The sequence below is a fragment of the Idiotropiscis lumnitzeri genome, chromosome 8 (assembly GCF_059441095.1).
Source record: "Idiotropiscis lumnitzeri isolate Australia: NSW breed Sydney's pygmy pipehorse chromosome 8, RoL_Ilum_1.0, whole genome shotgun sequence".
NCBI classification, from domain to species: Eukaryota; Metazoa; Chordata; class Actinopteri; order Syngnathiformes; family Syngnathidae; genus Idiotropiscis; species Idiotropiscis lumnitzeri.
The window spans coordinates 11,593,280-11,612,531 of record NC_142398.1 but is presented as its reverse complement, the minus strand read 5'-3'; the positions used below and the strand labels follow the sequence as shown (position 1 = coordinate 11,612,531).

Sequence of the window (19,252 nt, the reverse complement as noted above, 5' to 3'; positions counted from 1 at the left end):
AAACATTTACTTTATCATCCCCACTAGTGTACATACAGGATTCTGATTAACATTGCCTTTGTGGATACGTGTTGAGCAGAAAAATCCGCCCTATTTTAATCCTCTCGGAGACTTGTACTGCCACTTAATGCAGACAGAAAATGACATCACAGTGCTTTTTAAGGGCCTATGTTTGCCAAATGGTAAACCTGCCCTGGGTTTTCACTGTGGTTGAAAAAAGGGCACACATGATCACACATCACCTGACCACCATCCCAAAATAAGTTTGTTTTCCCCCTTGTATGATAAGTCATATTTGCCCCCAAATGCTAATATTTCACAAATTCTGCCAGGTTCTGAAATCTACAACTGCAGCCGTTGATATGTAAAACAAACAAAAAACAAGTTCGATTTCTTTTTCAAGTTATTCAATAATATTGTTTGTAGTTCTACCTGATATTTTCCTAATGTCATCTTTCAGTCAGAGCCGCAGCAGGACTTTGTTTGTGTTAGTCGCAAGCACATGAGCATGCTCGCGGTGGGCGGGTCCGTGACGTCACCGCTCGCTCATGTTTAACCAATGAGGAGGCAGCGGCTCTGCACAAAACTGGCTGCTTCTGGTTTGCACGCATAAATACAAAAGCGGGGCGGGTGTGGAGGAGGCGAACCATTGGCACAAAGGCAAGCCGGCGGAGCCACTGCGCGACGTTTTAGCGGCGTGAAGACGACGAGACACTCGGGTAAGTCCGGCTCGAGACACGACACCACACGAGTGCTCGTCATTTTTTTTTTTTTTTTGCGACCAGCGTGTGTCACTTAACACAAACCAAAACAGAACCGTTCGTTTTGTTTACCGCTGCTATCGTTCGACCAAGTAACGTAAACACTCTCACACCGGTGTCTCTCACACACAAAAATACTTCTGAGTTGAAACCAGACGACCCTCTCTGTTTTTTGTTTTTTTTTTAAACATTTTTTAAAATTATTTAGTTAGTGAGCTGTTTGGTTCTCTGTGCCCAGACGTTATATTTCTCTTGCTGTTTGTGTGTTTTCTTTTTGGAACAAAATGCTCTTTGTGTGCTGATAATGTGAAAACTGAGTGCACTTGTTGTGTCTGTGGTCCACTGCTACTGTGGCATCGCAGCTTCTAAGTGACTCTCGCACACACATGTGCCATCCCCTCACTTCTACCACCCCTTTCTACTAACAGCTATTAATGGTATATAAAATAACACTCACAAGTTCACATTTGTGTTTTCTCCATGACACATGATTAGGTTCACTAGCAAAGACAATGATAATAATGCCAGACAATTTAACATTTTTATTTTTAATTTATATATATTTTTTACTGTCGTTGTAGATGACCGTGGCGTCAACCTACGGTCCTCTGGATTAGATCGAGGGCTAATTCTGTTGATTAGTTTCACTATTTCGTAGGGATACACCAATACATGCTGGTACTGTATGTCAGTACAATGAAATACACCGATACTGTACATCGGTACTCGGAGTTGTGAACGTGAAGTAGTTTGAAGTTCAGCTCACTCATTTGAAAATTAACTATTTTAGTTTATAGTTAAAAATATTTTAATTAAATTCATCGTTCCCAAAATGAACTATTTCACAGCGCACATCAACAACCCAACCAACCCCCACTCCTATGTGTTGCTGTGAGCTGTTATCCTCTGGCATACTGGCATTTGCCCATTGTTGTCACCCATTCAGGCCACACGAGTATCCAGGTGCCGCCATCACACTACAAATAAAAAGAATGACAAAAGTTTTGTCTTTTCAAATGAATTAAAACAAAAATAGTACTGTTGTCCTAAATGTGTTGGGCAAGCGTGGCTCGATGGTGCAATGTATTTTTTTCCCCAACCTAGCGGTTGTGGGTTCACTCCGTGGCCATTATGCATTATGACCATGTCAAAGTATCCTTGGAGCAAGATACTGAACCCCAAATTGCACCGAATGGCATGTCATCAGTAGATAGATGAGGTAATAGTGTGAAGCGCTTTGAGTACAGAAGGTAGAAAAGCGCTATATAAGAGACACCCCCCCCATTTACCATGTGAAAACACAAACATAATCCACTATTAGAACCAGGTTGCGGTATCAATCTATCGAAATGAGCCCGCTAACGATCCTGCCCCGAGAACCGGTGTTTTACACCTGTGCCGTTCAGGAGGATACATTGTGTGGCACGCATATAACTCTGCAAACTGCAACCAGCTCGATAGATATATTGTCATAACTGTCAAAACAATTGTTATCATCTTGGCAAAGGAACCGTATTGCTAATCCAGTTATAAACACTTCATGAATTATCAGGAGTGCGGTGCAGCGCGTTTAACCTCACAAATGTTCTGTAAATAAATTGTATTGGCTTTTGGATCTGCTAAACACACACAATAAAGCCTAAAGATATTTACTCTTTTACCTAACAGGGCTAAATAATTGTAAAACATTCGGATGAGTGTCATACATCGTGATATTGATATTATAGCGATATTTTACATGTACCAAAACAAATGACATTTTTATTTTTTAAAGAAAGACATTTTTTGCAGGTGGCAAAATAAGCAGGCTCACTGTATTATTATCTAACTAATTGTAATAACTTCATCACAAATATTGTTAAGTTCACAGGACTATTTTGCCAGTCCAGCGTGTACACTGCCAGTTGACGTAAGAAAGTGGATGGAAATATACTTTAATCAGTGTGACTATAATGTTTCTTTATTGTATTAGAACCAATGATTTGTGTGTTGATGAAATCATCAATTCACTGTGCTTTTTATCTCCAGTGTTGTCATGGGTGTGATGGTGACGATGATTTCCCAGCTGATTTTGCGCGAGAGGCTGCACATACCATGAACTATACTCCGGGCAATCTTAGTTGTGCGTTAATTTTATGGGTTAGTCTAATTTAAACATTTATACCGAACTTAATGTAAAAAAAAAAAAATAAATAAAAAAATACACACACCACTCTTTTTAATGTTTTGGCGCATCCTCAGTTAGTGTACAGTGATGAAGTGTTTGTGTGTTTACATGACGTTCCATCATCCCTGGGGCTCAAGTGTGGAATGTCTAACCTTTGACACAAAACCACAGAGATTAAGCTGCTTTTTTTTGGTTCTTGCTTGATGCAGGGAAGGATATGTTTGTTGTTGTTCAAGCGGGTTCTCCAAAATGACTGCAGATGGGACTGTGGATGCAGCTGGAATTAAAAGGGGGAGAGACGGAGGAAAGCAAATCAAAAGGCCATTGGCAGATGTATTGTAGATTGTCATTTCTAGGTCAGTGGTACCCCCCCTCCCCTCCCTCCTTACGCCACCTCACCCTGAGCTCCCGATCCACCCAAGGCCGGCCCACACATTAATCTGCCGTGATGGTGTAAGGAGTGTGGCGGCTGTATTAACCAGCTACAAAAATACAGTAGAAACGAGAGGGTGATTTTTCTTTCTCAGTCAGCCTCATTCATTCTTGAAGGCACCCTTCTCAAAATGACCAGCACCCCTTTTAATCACTCAAATAAATGACCTAAATAGAAATGTAAGCTTTACCAGACAAAAGAAGATTAAAGAAAAGCTATTAAATGTATTATGTGTCCTAAAAAAGAAAAGAAAATCAATATAATTTATTTAAAAGACACCAATTAGTATCTAGTGGTCAATTTTTGAAAATTGTCTGTTGAGTTTACACAATATATCAATAGTATTAAATTAAAATAATTATCACTGTCCTCTTAATTAGTAGTATTGCAGTGTATTGAGGCAGTTAGGGAATTGACCTGTCTCCTAATGACATGTTTCATGTTTCAGTTAAAAATACCGACCAATAAGTGTGTCTAGAATGAAATGTCGAGATGTTCACCAGGTTCATCATAAAATTGCTGTTATGTTTCAAATGACGTTGATACGCAAAAAAAACAAAAAAACAACTCCTTACATAGTGGGAATAGGACATTATTTATGAGAAGTGTGGGCAGTGGAATAGTTCATGTACTGTATTAGGTAAGTCGCACCAGTCCAAAAAAGTATGTCGTATTATTTGGGGAAATTTAAAACCGAAATCAAGAATCATTGAGCCCCAAAATCTCTGATCCGTAATTGTGGGTGTGTTTAGAAATGTGCTACAAATGTTCACTACTTAACTCTAACCATTTGCAAACTCGGAGCATTGTTCAAATGTGCCCTTTGCTTATCCAGAGTGCGTCAGGCAGTAGTTGTAAAATTGGAAGCTGCTGATTGGTTAATAACGTCAATTGAGGAAATGAGAGGAGAGCGCATTCTCATTTGTCTCTCTGAACACACAAACTCTCTCTGTGTGGCGTCAGGGCATCAGAGTGAATTTACGAACGCACCCCGTGTTGACGGCAGCAAATGAGTTTTGGTAGGACATAACCTCCGCTTTTATCTTAGAAAAAGACTAAAAATGTGTCTTCAAACGAGTTTTAACACTTGAAGACCCAAGAGGGGCCATTTGGCCCAGGTGTGTCTGCGATAAACCATGCTTTTTTTTTCTGGAAAGTAAATTATCCCTAGAAGGAAGGTCTGAATAGGCATGTAAATGAGGCAATCACTGCCACCATGTAAAACCCACGCTGGTGCAGAATGGCGCATATTTCTTATTGATTGTGTTTTCCAATTTTGAGACTGTTGGCTTTAGATTAGATGCCAGGGAGCCATGGTCAACAGGGTTGAAAGTACAATGGCCTCTGGGACTGAACACCATAACTTCTGTTTTCTTTTCCACTTCTTTGTTTTTTTTTTTTCTCTTTTGTTCTTTTCCCCCCTTTTTCTTGCTTCTTTTTTCCTTTTCATTCTCATTCTTTCTTTTTTCTTCCATTCTTTCTTGCACTTTGAGTATTTGCCAGTTGCCAAATTATGGGGAAAAATTTGATTTATAGTCAGAAAAATACGTTAATCCATTTATTTATTGATTAACCCTCCCCCCAGAATTTTGTTATGGAGGATTTTTGATGCACTTGAAGTTCTCATTCCATGGGTTTTAGAAAATTACATCTAAGATTGTGGTCACTTGTCACATTACTACTTTAATGTTTGCATTCAATTTCAGTCATGTCACTTAACCCATTTAATCCCGAAATGTGTATAACAAGGACACATGTAGCAGCCCTAAGTATTGTCACATTATACTTCTTCCCATAGAAAACGTCATGCCCCAGTAAATCAGGCTGACCCACTTCCTGGGCAATGTTAACAGCAACATGTCACATGTGTTCAGATTAGTGGGTTGACACATAATTGCGCTTGCTGATGGCCAAATGAAAGTAATGTCAAACAGGTGCTTCTGCTGATTTTCGCTGCTTCTGGTGTGACACGGGTGTTTTCACTTGAACTCAGTTAAGCACATGTTCAGCCTGCACTTTGCATGCTAATGTGTCAGCTGTCGCGAGTGGCGCCTTAGTCTGTGTGGCGCATATCTCAAAAAGAGACAAAATGTTCATATTTCTGTTATGATGGCTTCTTGAGAAATAGTTTTTTGTCACACGCAGCTGTACTTCACTCTCACTTTCAGCTTTGTGTGTGAGAATAATAATTGTTTATTTGGTGCCAATGTGCCTTGGCCATATTGTGATGTGAAATTGCTTTCTTGTTTGTGTCCAGTCTCGAGGTCTCGTCTGACTGAAATAGAATAGTACTTTGGGTCGCTTCAGACTACTAATAGAATAACAATAAGTTGTTGTGAAACAAACAAATGAAATAAAAAGAGTTGTACATCCTGTGTCAAGCCAAGAGGCAAGCCTTTTTAGTGGCGTCATGCATCATTCCATTTTTCCATTACAATCAAACTGTGCTTTATCTTTTGCTGATTTAAGGCTTGTGAAAGGCAACTTAATCAATTAAAGAATCAGTCATAGCACTATGGCCCGAATCAATTCTTCATTTTGCCAAGACATTTTGGAAAGTTATGTTTCCCAGCAGCAATGTGACAAGTGGCCGCCATCTTTGTGGAATTTTCTAAAAAAAAATGAGCAATTCAAATGCTTCTAAAATCCTCAACAACAAACATACTTGTGAAAAAAAACGAGTGACTGCTGCAGTACATGATCTATTCTACTATTATCTTCCATTTGTTTAAGTTAAGTTGAGTTTTTAGGGCAAGTGTCGGCAATTGAAACATGACAGTAATTTTGATCCGTCTCGAAATTCCGGCCTGTCTGAGCAGTTTGTGGGTATTTTTAAGTCAAACTTGTCATCCAATCGAATCGGAGAAGGTGGTTTCCATAGTAGAACACGACACAAAAGCGTCAAGTAGAACGGTAAGAAATAGTTACGCTACTTTACTCTAATTTGAAGATTTTTTGTTGTTGTTGTTTTTATTACCATATTTTCAATCTGTGATAACATTCCCCAAAAAGGCATTTTTTTTCCAACACAAAAAAAAAAGTGCCTTTTGTCGGAACCCGTTGTCTGATTTTCAAAATTCTTGGTGTCCTGTACTTAGGTTGAAATGGCCATTCCAGCTCTACTTAGCATTTTGACAGATTGAGATTTTGGGGAAAAGTTGTCACAATTTGCTAAATTTAGAGGGATCAGTTTAAGGAAGGCCCCTTTCTGTTGCCGACAAAACAAAGAAAAGTCAATAAAGGCTGATGAGTTTGGTGTGGAAGAATTTTAAACCACTTCTTATCTAAGATTATTAGGAAAGCATATTATTGAAAAGTTTTGAATAAGTCTTCTGACAAAAGCTACAAAACGGTTGACATACATTTTTTTTTTCTTACTTTTTTACCTCCTTAGATCAGAAGGTAACCCAACTTTTACACAACCAAGCCTGACTTGTCATGAACCGCGCACATTTTTTCACAGGATGGTGTGATTGTGCAGTGCATTTACCCATTGTGTCAGTGTGGCTGCTTCGTTTATTCAGTGTGGCTGCTTCGTTTATTGACCAACTTTTATTCATCCTTTCCAAACAGCCCAAATTGCAGAGGAGCTTGGACGGCATGCAAAGTTGTGAAATTTCCTCAGACGGCGCTGATGATCCTCTTAGTAGCGGCCTACGCACTCCTCGGCAGCCTCGAGTAGTCGTGATCGGCGCTGGCTTGGCCGGCCTCGCTGCAGCCAAGGTCCTGCTGAAGAGGGGCTTCACTGATGTCACGGTCCTAGAGGCCTTAGACCGCATTGGTGGGAGAGTTCAAAGTGTTAAGCACGGTAAGGAAGGGAAAACAAAACGGGCATCATACTGACAAAGGCACATCTTGTCCAATCACTACTGCTGTCAGATAAAATAATCGCAGCTTGTATTCAATTTCTGACACATTAGAAAAGTATGTGATAACATCTGACTCTTGGCGCCGGCAAAAGCTATTAAACGCACCACACGCAGCGTGACGACACGGATGAATGCGAGTGAATGGGTCAATTGCGTAAAATATGCAGTCAGCGACTCAGGTATGGTTGGGCCTCGCAAATATGTCACTGCAACAGAAAAAGTGTGAAACCAATTTTTGTTGTTGTTGTTAGGGCCTGACTCACGGATTTATTTATTTTTTTTTTAGAGGCAGATGCTGGTATTTGGCAGAATAACATTCTAATCATTTATCAATTATTCTGCAGATAAACTAAAATATATATTTTTTTGAGTGGGAAGAGAAAGTTGTCTGAATAAGTGCCATTATCTTTGGCTTATGTTGTAATGTGTCAAAAAACAAATTTGATTCCAGCCCCTCCAGTTCCTGTGTGGAGTTTGTATGTTTTCCCCGTGACTGCGTGGGTTTTTTCCGGGCACTCCCGGTTTCCTCCCAGATTCCAAAGACATGCATTGTCGGATGATTGAACACAATAAATTGCCGCGAGGTGTGATTGTGAGTGTGACTGGTTGTTCGTCTATGTGTGCCCTGCGATTGGCTGGCAACCAGTCCAGGGTGTACCCCGCCTACTGCCTGAAGACAGCTGGAATAGGCTGCAGCACGTCCGCGATATCGACAATATATATAATATATATATATTTTTTTTTTTACTGAACCAAAAACAATATGGCATGATTGTCGAGAAAGAAGAGGATTGTCCTGGCGGGTGTAGCTATATTATAGTATTTCAAAGAAAGGAAACACGACAAGTACAGAAAAGGGTGTGAATATTTGAGAAGCTGTTTATTCTATCCCATTTACTGCACTTGCATATGCATTTCTGTGACTCTCCACACTTCACTTTTTCACCTACTGCTACATATGACATAATATAATCAAGTATTATTGCAAACCAATATGCTGTTTATACTTTATTGTAACGGTTTGGCAGAGGCTGGCTAGGTGTTGCTTCATACCTGGAAATTTATATTTTTGTGGCAAAAACGACTGTCGGCCTTTCATGAAAACTCGCTGCTGAACCCAGTGACACTTTCAGTCAGGCTCACCGGGGATCAGGCTAACATAAACACAGAACATCCATAAACCTGACTCGAACACTATACTGTAAATACCTATTGATAATGTACAAATGGAGTGGCATTGAGGTGAATTTCCCATGCATTGTCTTGCAGGTGAAACTGCTTTGGAGGTAGGAGCCACTTGGATCCACGGCGGCAATGGGAACCCGGTGTACCACCTGGCCGAGGACAACGGGCTGCTGGAACAGACAACAGATGGCGAGACGAGCGTGGGGCGCATCAGCTTGTATAGCAAGAACGGCGTTGCTCACTACCTGACCAATGTTGGCAAGAGGATCCCCAAGGACCTGGTGGAGGAGTTCAGTGACCTGTACAATGAGGTGAGAGGACAGCAGTAACGCGTTATCTAAAGGCATCATCCAGCCTGGATGGTCCATTTTTCAATAACAAGCTCAATGTATCCCTGGTTTCTGTTTGTTAATCTGTAAAAGGTAGAAAAGAGAAGTTCGCTTTTTTTTTTTTTAATGTTTGCTATCCGACATTTTCGTTTGTTGTTGCGGGACAAGATCTTAATGGCAGTCAACACTTTGTATTTAGCAAATAATAGAGCCCCTCATTGTGTGTTATGGGTGCGGTTTTAGCCTATCATGCCACATCTGGAAAAGCAGTTAAAGTGACACACGAAGATCACAAACACACACACGCACTACCCTTGTTTTTATTGTTGTTGTTTTCCCCTAAGATCTTGGGGATTTTCTTTTCCAATATAACACACCAAACCACCAAAACCAGATGTAACAGATTGGAGTCAAGCGTGTTAGGAAAGCAATAAAAATAAAACAAAATGTTTATTCAATTAATGCATAGAAGTCGGCGCAGCAGCAGTTCTTCTTCTGACATTCTATATCCTATCATAAACCCCCCCCCCAAAAAAAACAAACAAACAAACAAAAAAAACAATAGTAACAAGCCAACTGGACTTGTCCAAATAGAGTCTGGAGCAGACATGGAGACATCCCTAACACAGGAGATACACAAATCACCTTAAATGATTCCTCGGCATGGGGAACCAAGTGGGACATTTTCACATTCATGTCTTTTGGATCTGTACCGAGAGTTGACGACCATTGGCATCAGTGTCTACATCCAACACAACACGAATGGAGAGCTTCACCTTTTCCATCAATCTTCCACCACTGCAAACTACATTATTCTAAACTCCCAAAGACCTAAATTACATCAGCCAGATATAACCTCTCAAACCAAATAGTGTGATTCATGTCCAAGAGTCACTCTTTAATCCGTTGCATGTAAAGATGCGTTTAAATTGGGGCTAGTAACGGAAGAGTGGAAACCGAGAACTCACAGTTTTGCAATCGAGCAACTCAACATGGTGCCAAAAATGTCAAGGAAAATAAGACAAAGAACCCAGAATCTGACCAATATGAGACAAAGATGCTTGATGTCATAATGTTAGCTGAGTTGAGCTTGCTCACTTCCCAGTCCCAATTTAATCTTTTTCTCTTACTACCAAAAGCAAGTCATTAAGATCGTATTTTTAAGTTTTACTATTGTGATATGTTGTTACTTAAACCTGCCCATCCCGTATTATGTATAACTGGATCCCTGTAGCATATTGATTGTACTTAAAATTAATATGAAAAGTCTAATCAAAATTGTAATTAATATGACCTTTAACCTGTGCAACTCAAATGAAAAAAAAGGAAATGAGATGAAGAGGTGAAGTAAAAATAAATACCGGAGAGAAAAAAAACATATAATTGGGGATGTGGCTGTGATCAGAATCCCTAATAAAGTTCGGCTGTACTGGTATGCTTTTGTTGATGTTTTTTTTTTTCTTTCTTTTTGCTTTGTAGTCTTCAGCTGTCCAGTTGTAGAGGGTATGTTTATTTTTACTTCTCCTCTCAAAAGTCTTTTTTAATTATTATTTTTTTTAAATCAAGTTGTACAATTTCGCATTTTCTCTCCGTGCTTGCGTGGGTTTTCTCCGGGTGCTTCGGTTCCCTCCTACATTCCAAAGATATGCGTGGTAGGTTGATTAAATGCTCTAAAGTCTAAATTGTCCCTAGGTGTGAGTGCGAGTTGTTGTTTTGTCTTTGTGTGCCCTGCGATTGGCTGGCAACCTGTCCAGGGTGGACCCTGCCTACTGCCCGTTGACAGCTGGGATAGGCTACTGCTTGCCCACAATCCTTGTGAGGAGAAGCGGTTCTGGTTGTATGGATGGAGGTATAAGTTATGGGTTATTTATCTTGGTCTGGAAAAAAACGGCATTTGAAGACTCTATAGATCCAATATGGGTGTCATTGTGAATGTGGCCTGTGATTAACTAATGACTAGTCAAGTGTGTACCCACCGAATTATGCTGGGAGCAACTCCAGTAAACCCGTAAATGATTGGGTGGATGGAAAGAAGGTTGAGCAGTCGCCTTCAACGCGTCAGGTTCAATGGTGCATTCCAGTTCACTGCTGTGGTTGTGTTCCTCGTTTGACCTCTGTAGTCTGCATATCCTTCTTCCTCTTTTCGTAGAGTGATGACTGTCCGTCTCGTTTGCCTTTGTGCCTTCCTGTAGGTGTACGAGCAGACTCAGGAGTTCTTCCAGCATGGGAAGCCCGTTGGCGCCGAAAGCCAGAACAGCGTTGGCGTCTTTACACGAGATGTGGTGCGCAAGAGAATTACTATGGATCCTGAGGATTCTGAGAGCATCAAGAAGCTCAAATTGTCCATGCTTCAACAATATCTCAAGGTGTGTGTGCGTGGTTGTAAGCATGTAAATGTGGCATCCTTTCCCACATTACCACCTGTGGCACAATCCAGTTGTTTTTTAAAAAAAAAATGTTCCATGCAATAGTTTCGTTTCACCAGTTATCAAACTGTAGCCTCTTTCATGTCGTTGCAGGTTTCACCATAAAAATGGTTGCACTTTATATTTGTGTGTATACAACGAGCAATATGACAAGATTTCCCAAAAAATAACAGTCTGTCAAAACACTCAGTATTGTTGGAATGGCCACTTTAATCTGAATGCAAGGAACCAAGAATTATGAAATTGGATGGTGGGTTTCGGAGAAATGGATTTTTTTAGCGTTGGGGCCTCTCTGCCTTTCTTTTTGAGAGATATTGCCAATGGAAAATCTGGCGAAGAATATACTTTCAAATTGGAGCCAAACGATACGACTTTATTACGCATTTCTCAGCGTTCCTGCTGACTTTTTTGTTTCGTCTCCTACTCGGGGGAACTCCCTTCTCTGAAAGGCTGACACGTTTCAGTTAAATATATCCACCAATTGCTTGCACAGGCCAAACTCTGAGTCGTCATTGGGTCAAAATTGTGATGAAAACTCAGAGAAGAGAAAAGATTATTGTTGCAAAGAGCCATGTGGGCACTAGCACAGGTCATGTACTTTAGCAGTCATTGTTTTTTTAAATTCACATTTCATGTTTTTTTTTTTGTGAATTCCACAAAGATGGCAGCCACTTGTCATGTTGCTGTAGATGTTTACACATATATAAGAAAACACAAATCTAAGAAATCTGGCCAATTTCTTCTTTCCTTAGGTTGAGAGTTGTGAAAGCAGCTCGCCCAACATGGACGAGGTGTCGCTCAGTGAGTTTGGCGAGTGGACTGAGATCCCCGGTGCGCATTACATCATTCCTGCAGGCTTCAATAAGGTCGTGGAGCACCTGGCCAGGGACATCCCCCCTCACACCATCTGCCTTAACAAACCAATCCGCTGCATCCACTGGAACTACTCAGCCTGGCGTGACAAGTCGATCGGCAAGAGCGACGACACAAACCGGGACAACGACCACAATCGAAACAACAGTGGGCGCTACGGTCCCCTCAAGGCGAGGCACCCCATTTGCGTGGAGTGCGAAGATGAGGAGTGGATCTTGGCCGACCACGTGATCGTGACGGTCTCCTTAGGTTTGTTGAAGCACAACCACGAGGCCATGTTTTCACCTTCTCTACCAGAGGACAAGGTGCTGGCCATTGAGAAGCTCGGCATCAGCACCACAGATAAGATTTTCTTAGAGTACGCCGAGCCATTCTGGAGCCCCGAGTGTAACAGCATTCAGTTTGTGTGGGAAGACGAGGCCCAGCTTGAACAGCTGACCTACCCCGAGGAGCTGTGGTATAAGAAGATCTGCAGCTTCGACGTGCTCTACCCCCCAGAACGCTACGGTTACATGCTGAGTGGCTGGATATGTGGCGAGGAGGCCCTCTGCATGGAGCGCTGCGATGATGAAACTGTAGCGGAGACGTGCACAGAGCTGCTCAGGCACTTTACAGGTCAGAACAGCCACAAACAAAATGCATTTATGAGCACATGGAAGCTTGTAGGTCATCTTGCTGTCTCCATCGTTAAAATCCCTCATTTGCGAACAGAACCGGTTAGTTCAGTTGGTACACATTGAACTGTACCGACCGGCACACTTTTTTAATGGGGCACCAGTTGCCGCAGCTGAACATACCGCCGGTCTTTGAGTGGCCTATCGACAATAGCGACTTTAATGTGAACAGGGCAGGAAAAAAAGGTGTCATTTCAAAAACAGTATTGATTACATCGGAGTCATTTTTATTTGCAGTTATCAGCTCACAGCACTGCACCATGAGGGGTTTGTTGTTGTGTGATTAGTTGATAGATTAATTTACATTCTTGACGGAAATAAATAAATGAATTGACATTGAACTGAAGTGGCACACTTGCTGGAAACGATGCATAGGTCGCTATTGCATTCTGGTGGTACAACCATGAGCAAAAAAATATTGTGGTTTCATGATAATGTAATTACAGCCAGAAAACAGATTGTTTTAAAATGTTTGAGTAAATAATTTTTTCTATTGCACGCAGTCCTTAGATATGTTGGTAAGCGTTTCATGTTTCATGTCGCCACTTATTAATCCTTTTACATTTAAGAAATAATTTACCTGTGTCCCAAAATATGCACGAGGTAGCTGCGGTCAAGGGTAAGATTGCTACGTGCCATCATTTTGAATTGATTTGCTCAAATGCGCTGTGAAAAGATATTTCTTGCAAGGTCACCGTAGCAAAACAGTATGGCTACAGTGTCTATCTACAGTGCTGTGTACTGATTATGGGATGTCAGTATGAGCAGAGGGAGCGGCCTTGACTTTTTGAGATGGTTGATTCATTCCCTACATAAATACAAGCAGTTTGAGAGATTATGAATCAGGTAAATAGGAATGCAAGAGGCCCAACTGTCATGGAACCTTGAACTGCTCTGACAATGTGTTCAATTTACTGTGACAGCTGTCAAGAAATTCAAAAGAACTGCTACATAGTAAACAACCCTACAGCGCATAATCAGAGTATTTGCTGTTTTGTGGCAATATTTTTGCCGACAGGAGAAGGCTTGCTAGGGATGTAACTATTAAATCAAGCCCGATTCGAGATTTTTGATTTTCAGTTCCAGATTTCAATTAGTTTTTTTTATTGTGATTATTTTTTTTAATTAATTACTGCCACGCTTGTCTCTGTGTGCTACAGCCATCCACAAACGCATAAACATTGATGTTTAGCGCAAGCATGTAAATGTTAAGTGCATTTTAATTGGAACCAAAAACTATAAACTATGCAAAGTTGCACTATTTTTAGGAAACTACCGTTGAATACTAAGAAATACATGTAAACATATTTCACTTTTCTTCAGCAACAATCCATTATTTTTAATGTAGAAGGGATTGGAATTATATGAATAAAATTGGGGAAATGCACTGTGCTAAAGAAAACAAAAATAAACACTTGAATTGATTTTAATTCAGCTTTTATTTAACCTGAATACAAAACGTTTTGTTCTGCTTCTCGAGTATGCATAATATAATCTGCATATTCAAATGTGGTATGTGCCTGGAAAAAAAAAGAAAGATTCAGAAGATCATATTGTAACGTCTTCCGAAGATTTTTATTTTTTTTCTCTCGCTCTTTTTTTTTTTTTTTTAAATTAAAACCTTTTGGCATATAATCAAAGTAATACAGGTTGTGGAATACTGCTTGATTGTACTGCTATGTACACAACACTGGCCACCTGTGCCAGGATATGCTCAGGAATGGAGAACGACTGTGGTTTCCACTCCGTAAGCAACCACCAATAGGTTACTTTTGAGCGAGAGCTGAAGAAGCGCTTCCTGTCATGTGGCCCGTGGGAGTCATTATGCTGACTGTCAGCTGCACACATGCTCCTCAGTCTGTCAGCCGGATTTAATTCCATCAGTAGTAGTTTTATTACACGATCAACTCCCCAGAGGCGCGTCGCCTATAGAAGGTCACGAGTTGTGGTGACACTCTCTGATTTGCATCTTCAGTGTGATTCTGCAACAAACGTGTTTATTTATATACTACATCTCATACGAAAGGCAAGTCATTGTGCTTCACACAAAGACACAACACCTAAAAGCATTTCAAAGTAAATTAAGGAAATACAAGTCGGTTTCTAAAATGACTAAAAGACCATATTGTGAAATAGTTTTAAAAATACAGAAAGTCTGAGCGAGTTCCGTTGCTACGGTGGCGATTTAACCTGAATTTGCTTGTAAAGTCGGAACACGCCCTGGATGTCTCAATAAATGCAACAAATGAATTAATACCAGTACACAATTTATCCTGCATATTAATAATCTCTCCATCCAGCCATTATCAGTTCCGCTTCTCCTCACAAGGGTTGCGGACGTGCTATCCCAGCTGTCTTCGGGCACTAGGCGGGGGTACACTGAACTGGTTGCCATCCAATCGCACAAAGAGACAAACCACCACTCGTGCTCACTCTCACACCTATGGACAATTTTCGAGTGTTTTTGGAACGTGGGAGGAAACCGGCGTACCCAGAGAAAATCCACACAGGCTCGGGGAGAACATACACTCTCCACACAAGAAGGCCGCAGCCGGAATCGAACCCTGCCCCTCTGTACTGTGAGGCAGACGTGCTTAGCCAGTTGTCCACCCTGCCGCCTTCTGAATGAATAAAATGAGTTAAATTAATAAAAAAAGATAGTGTTCTTACCAACTGCTGAGGAGTGGGGCCACCACGTGAAAAGAGTTTTTGTGTAAGCGTTCACATTAGATTATAAATGCGACCTTGATCTTTCTGCTGTGTCAAAATATTGCATCTCCAAAGTGTCTCGCAGAAGAGACGTCACTCTTGACGTAGGGATTACGGACGTAAATGTGGTCCAGCGTGTCGGGGAATTTCTACAATGGCGCAATTTGATAGGAGGTAGAAATAAATTTTCTGGGTGTATTAATAATGAGGCGGGGCTTTTTGATCTCATTGGCGTGCATCTAAAAAAAAATTTAAAAAAATAGCGTCTGAATTATTACTATCACCATTAATTAAATGTCCACTTTGTGGTTCATGTTACTCATGGGATTCAAATAAAGTAAAATATAAAGTCAATACTTTTACGCAAAACAACTTTGCAGATTCAATTTCCCAACTGCCAACACTCTCCCTCCGCCCACGAGGAGCACATTTTGGCCTCCGGATGACGTCTACGAGGGATACATGTGACATGGTTGTTCGGATGCGGTTATTTTACAAGAAATCCCATACGTAGCCAATCTAGGATCATATTTGAAAGTGACCCAAGTCGGATTTGAAAAAAATCTAATTGGGCCCTTCAGGCTGTGAGTTAAAAGAATAAATAAATAATTAATTAAAAAAAAAATAGATACAGGTCACATTTACACTTGGGACTGACTTCAATTCTGTTGGCAGCTTATTCCATTTGCGTGCAGCACAACAGCTCAATGCCACTTCACCATGTTTGCAAAGAACTCTACTCTCCACGAAATTGATTTGGACAAAAAGATTTGGTTCACAATAAAAATGTCACTTCAAGTAGCTCGCTCACAAGCTTTTTTTCAAGCAAGTTTTTTTGATTCTCATTTTTTCAAAAAATTGGTTTAATCGTATAGTTTTTATTAGTTTTAGATTTAGCTTAAAATATATATGGAACATTTGTCGAGTGCATGATAAAATAAAAAAAGGTCACTTAAGTATTATGTAATACAATTTGACCTTCCTTCTTCTGTACAGACACACAGTAATAGACGAGAAATGAGTAAACTCATGTAATTGTTTGACAAAAATAGACTTTCACTGTAATTAGAGTTGGTCTTATTTAGTTTCTCAATCGTAAGATGTAGTTTGAGTTAATTTTCATTTAAAAAGCATTTTTGTTTCTATTTACTTTGTGAATGTTTTTTTTTTCAATTTTAGTATGAATTTCATCCGTTTTCATTCACGAAAATAACCTTTTTTTACAGACTCTGACTTTTTCGATATATATGTTTACACTGCAGATGAGCAAAAACCTTGATGCTCACTGGAGCTCTCATGCTCTTCTCAGACATAACAAAACACATCTTTGTTAACCCGTTTGAAACAAGCAATGTTACGCATCTTGTAATTTTGTTTGATGGTCGTGCTCACTTTTGTCTTGGGGCACAGAAGAACACACTGAAGGTCCATTTTCCACTCTGACGGCACTACTTCTCAGCCTTAAAGTTACTTTTCAGGCGATGTCCTCTTTTCAGTGTAGATTTCTTCTGATAGATTTGAAAAGGATAAAAGACCTTTTTTCACTAGTTTCATACCTTGTGGCTAAAACGTTTTGAAAACACATTTCTTAATCCCTTTAATTGACTGAAAGCACATTTAGTCTCTTCAAAGTTCTGAACCATAAAAAATCTGAACTCGCTTATCAGATGAATTAAAGTTAAGACCAAAGGTTCAGGAAAGCATTCTTTCTCATACGGTGCGCTATCTTTCGATATTGCGGGAAAAATACCCAACTCAGAGTTGACAAAGGCAGGTGGTGACTATGAAGTAACAAGCGTTCTGCTCGGCTGAAGACAGAGGCTGAGAAGCTACACTACACCGCCACCCCCATTGTCATTAACAAGCAAATATAAGTTTGTTGAACCTTTCATGCTTGTCAAGCATGCACCAATACAATACAATAAATCTTTGGCTCTTGTACAAAAGGTTGTAAAGGAAAGTAACAATTTAAAAAAAATAAATGGGTGCAAATGAAAAATCACAAATCACTTTTAAATGTTGGATGAAGCAAAATCAAGTGGGGAACTCAAATTGTCAGATTTGGTCTCTGAAATGAACAGGAAGTGAAACAGTTACCCCTTGAAGCAACCAGCCACTAGAAACGTGAACTCTGACGATCGTAGCGCAATAAAAAGCCTCAAGCCAGCAAAATACGAGGCATTTAAATCAAATCCGTAGAATACGCGATTCGAGTTTACAGCCACTGCACATCATGCTTCATGACGACACTGCGAATTGTCTTTTTATCCACAGGGAACCCTGACATTCCAAAGCCCCGGCGCATCCTGCGCTCCTCCTGGGGTAGCAACAAATACTTTCGAGGGTCCTACTCCTATACCAGGGTGGGCTCCAGTGGCGGAGACTTTGAGAGGCTGGCCATGCCTCTGCCTTACGGCAACAGCACCAAGGCTCCGGTAACAGTTGCTTGACATATTGGCTGTCCTTTTTTTTTTTTTTTAATGAACAAGTGGATGCTGAAATGATGACTAGATTTTGTGGCGCAACTTTTTTGTCATGTTAACTGGTATAAACAAACAGTAAAGTGCCAGCAGACTATCCAATCTCCAAAACAAATGACCCCAAAATATGTCACAATGACACAGACGTCATATCAGCTCTAAATCGCTCTCTCGTTTTCTTTCCTCAGGACCTGCAGGTCCTGTTCGCAGGCGAGGCCACCCACCGCAAATACTATTCCACTACGCATGGTGCATTGTTGTCTGGACAGCGAGAGGCCTACAGGCTGGTGGAGATGTACCAGGGCTGGCACACTGCTGAAAACCACAAAGCCTAATATGGAAAATGAGCTGGAAAACAAAAACACCTTTGACTTGTGAGAAAACCCCTAATATAAATCTTACGGCTAAATTTATATTCACATATATATATATATATATATGGTGGGCATTATTACTTTTTGTAATGTTTTTAATGTACTGTAGATACAAATCATGCCACATTTTATGTCAAGTGAAATGGTCAAAGGTTGCCAATGGTGCTATGTCATTTCTTGTCTTTACCACTCAAAAATGATGCTTTTTGATACAAAAACATCATTTGTTGTCTTTAATAACACAGAAACTGTGATTTAACCTGTTTTTAAATGTACTGTAAGTGCCTTCTGTATCTAATGTTGTTTTAAAATATATATATATATATAAGAATTAAGAGCTTTTTAACAAATTAAAAGGTTCTATTGTCATCTCACAAGACCATTCTGTCGTCATTGTCGTGCACTTTTTTGGGTGATGAATCAATGTGGAGAGGAAATGGAAGACAAAAAGCAGACAGCTAAACTTGGTGTCGATGGTGATTGACGCTAACCGTGTCTTGAAAAAGTAAAAATACACACCAACACATTTATGAACACTGTTTGAGAGAAAAAGGCCTCTGGTTAACATAGAAAGTAGAAGTCTTAGATCTTAGAGTTTGATTATTATTTTTTTGTTCAGTTTACGTTAACGTTACTTACTTTGTTAACATGAAAAAAAATGAATAAAATAAAACCAGAAAACGAAAGAATGGTACCCGTGATGTCGACTAGCTGATCCCATGGGCACCGTGACGTTGATTTTGTGAACAGCAGGTGGTGATAATGACAAAATGGCAGAGGTGGATTAAAACGGGTGGATTTTTCTGCTTAAAGGAACTCTTTTGCCTCCCCATTTTTCACTCAAAATTCGGCCAGAGATTCGGCTCACTGGCTGCAGCTCTGGTGCTTTGAATTTTTCAAAGTCCATCCAGGGCTGGCAAAAGTATTATTGTAGCTACTATGTAGCCCCAGTTAAGCTGCTCCAGCTTTTCA

General features: G+C 40.2%; 1 protein-coding gene across 1 annotated transcript; it reads left to right on the top strand.

Annotated features, from left to right (window-relative positions):
- The first annotated feature begins 582 nt into the window (after positions 1-582).
- smox (spermine oxidase) lies at positions 583-18,657 on the top strand. The gene is given in 8 exon segments (XM_088303653.1): positions 583-719; positions 6,935-7,169; positions 8,500-8,726; positions 10,937-11,110; positions 11,923-12,658; positions 17,701-17,861; positions 18,095-18,226; positions 18,228-18,657. Coding segments are annotated over 7 exon segments (1,695 nt in total). The 5' UTR covers positions 583-719; positions 6,935-6,961; the 3' UTR covers positions 18,285-18,657.
- Positions 18,658-19,252: the final 595 nt, after the last annotated feature.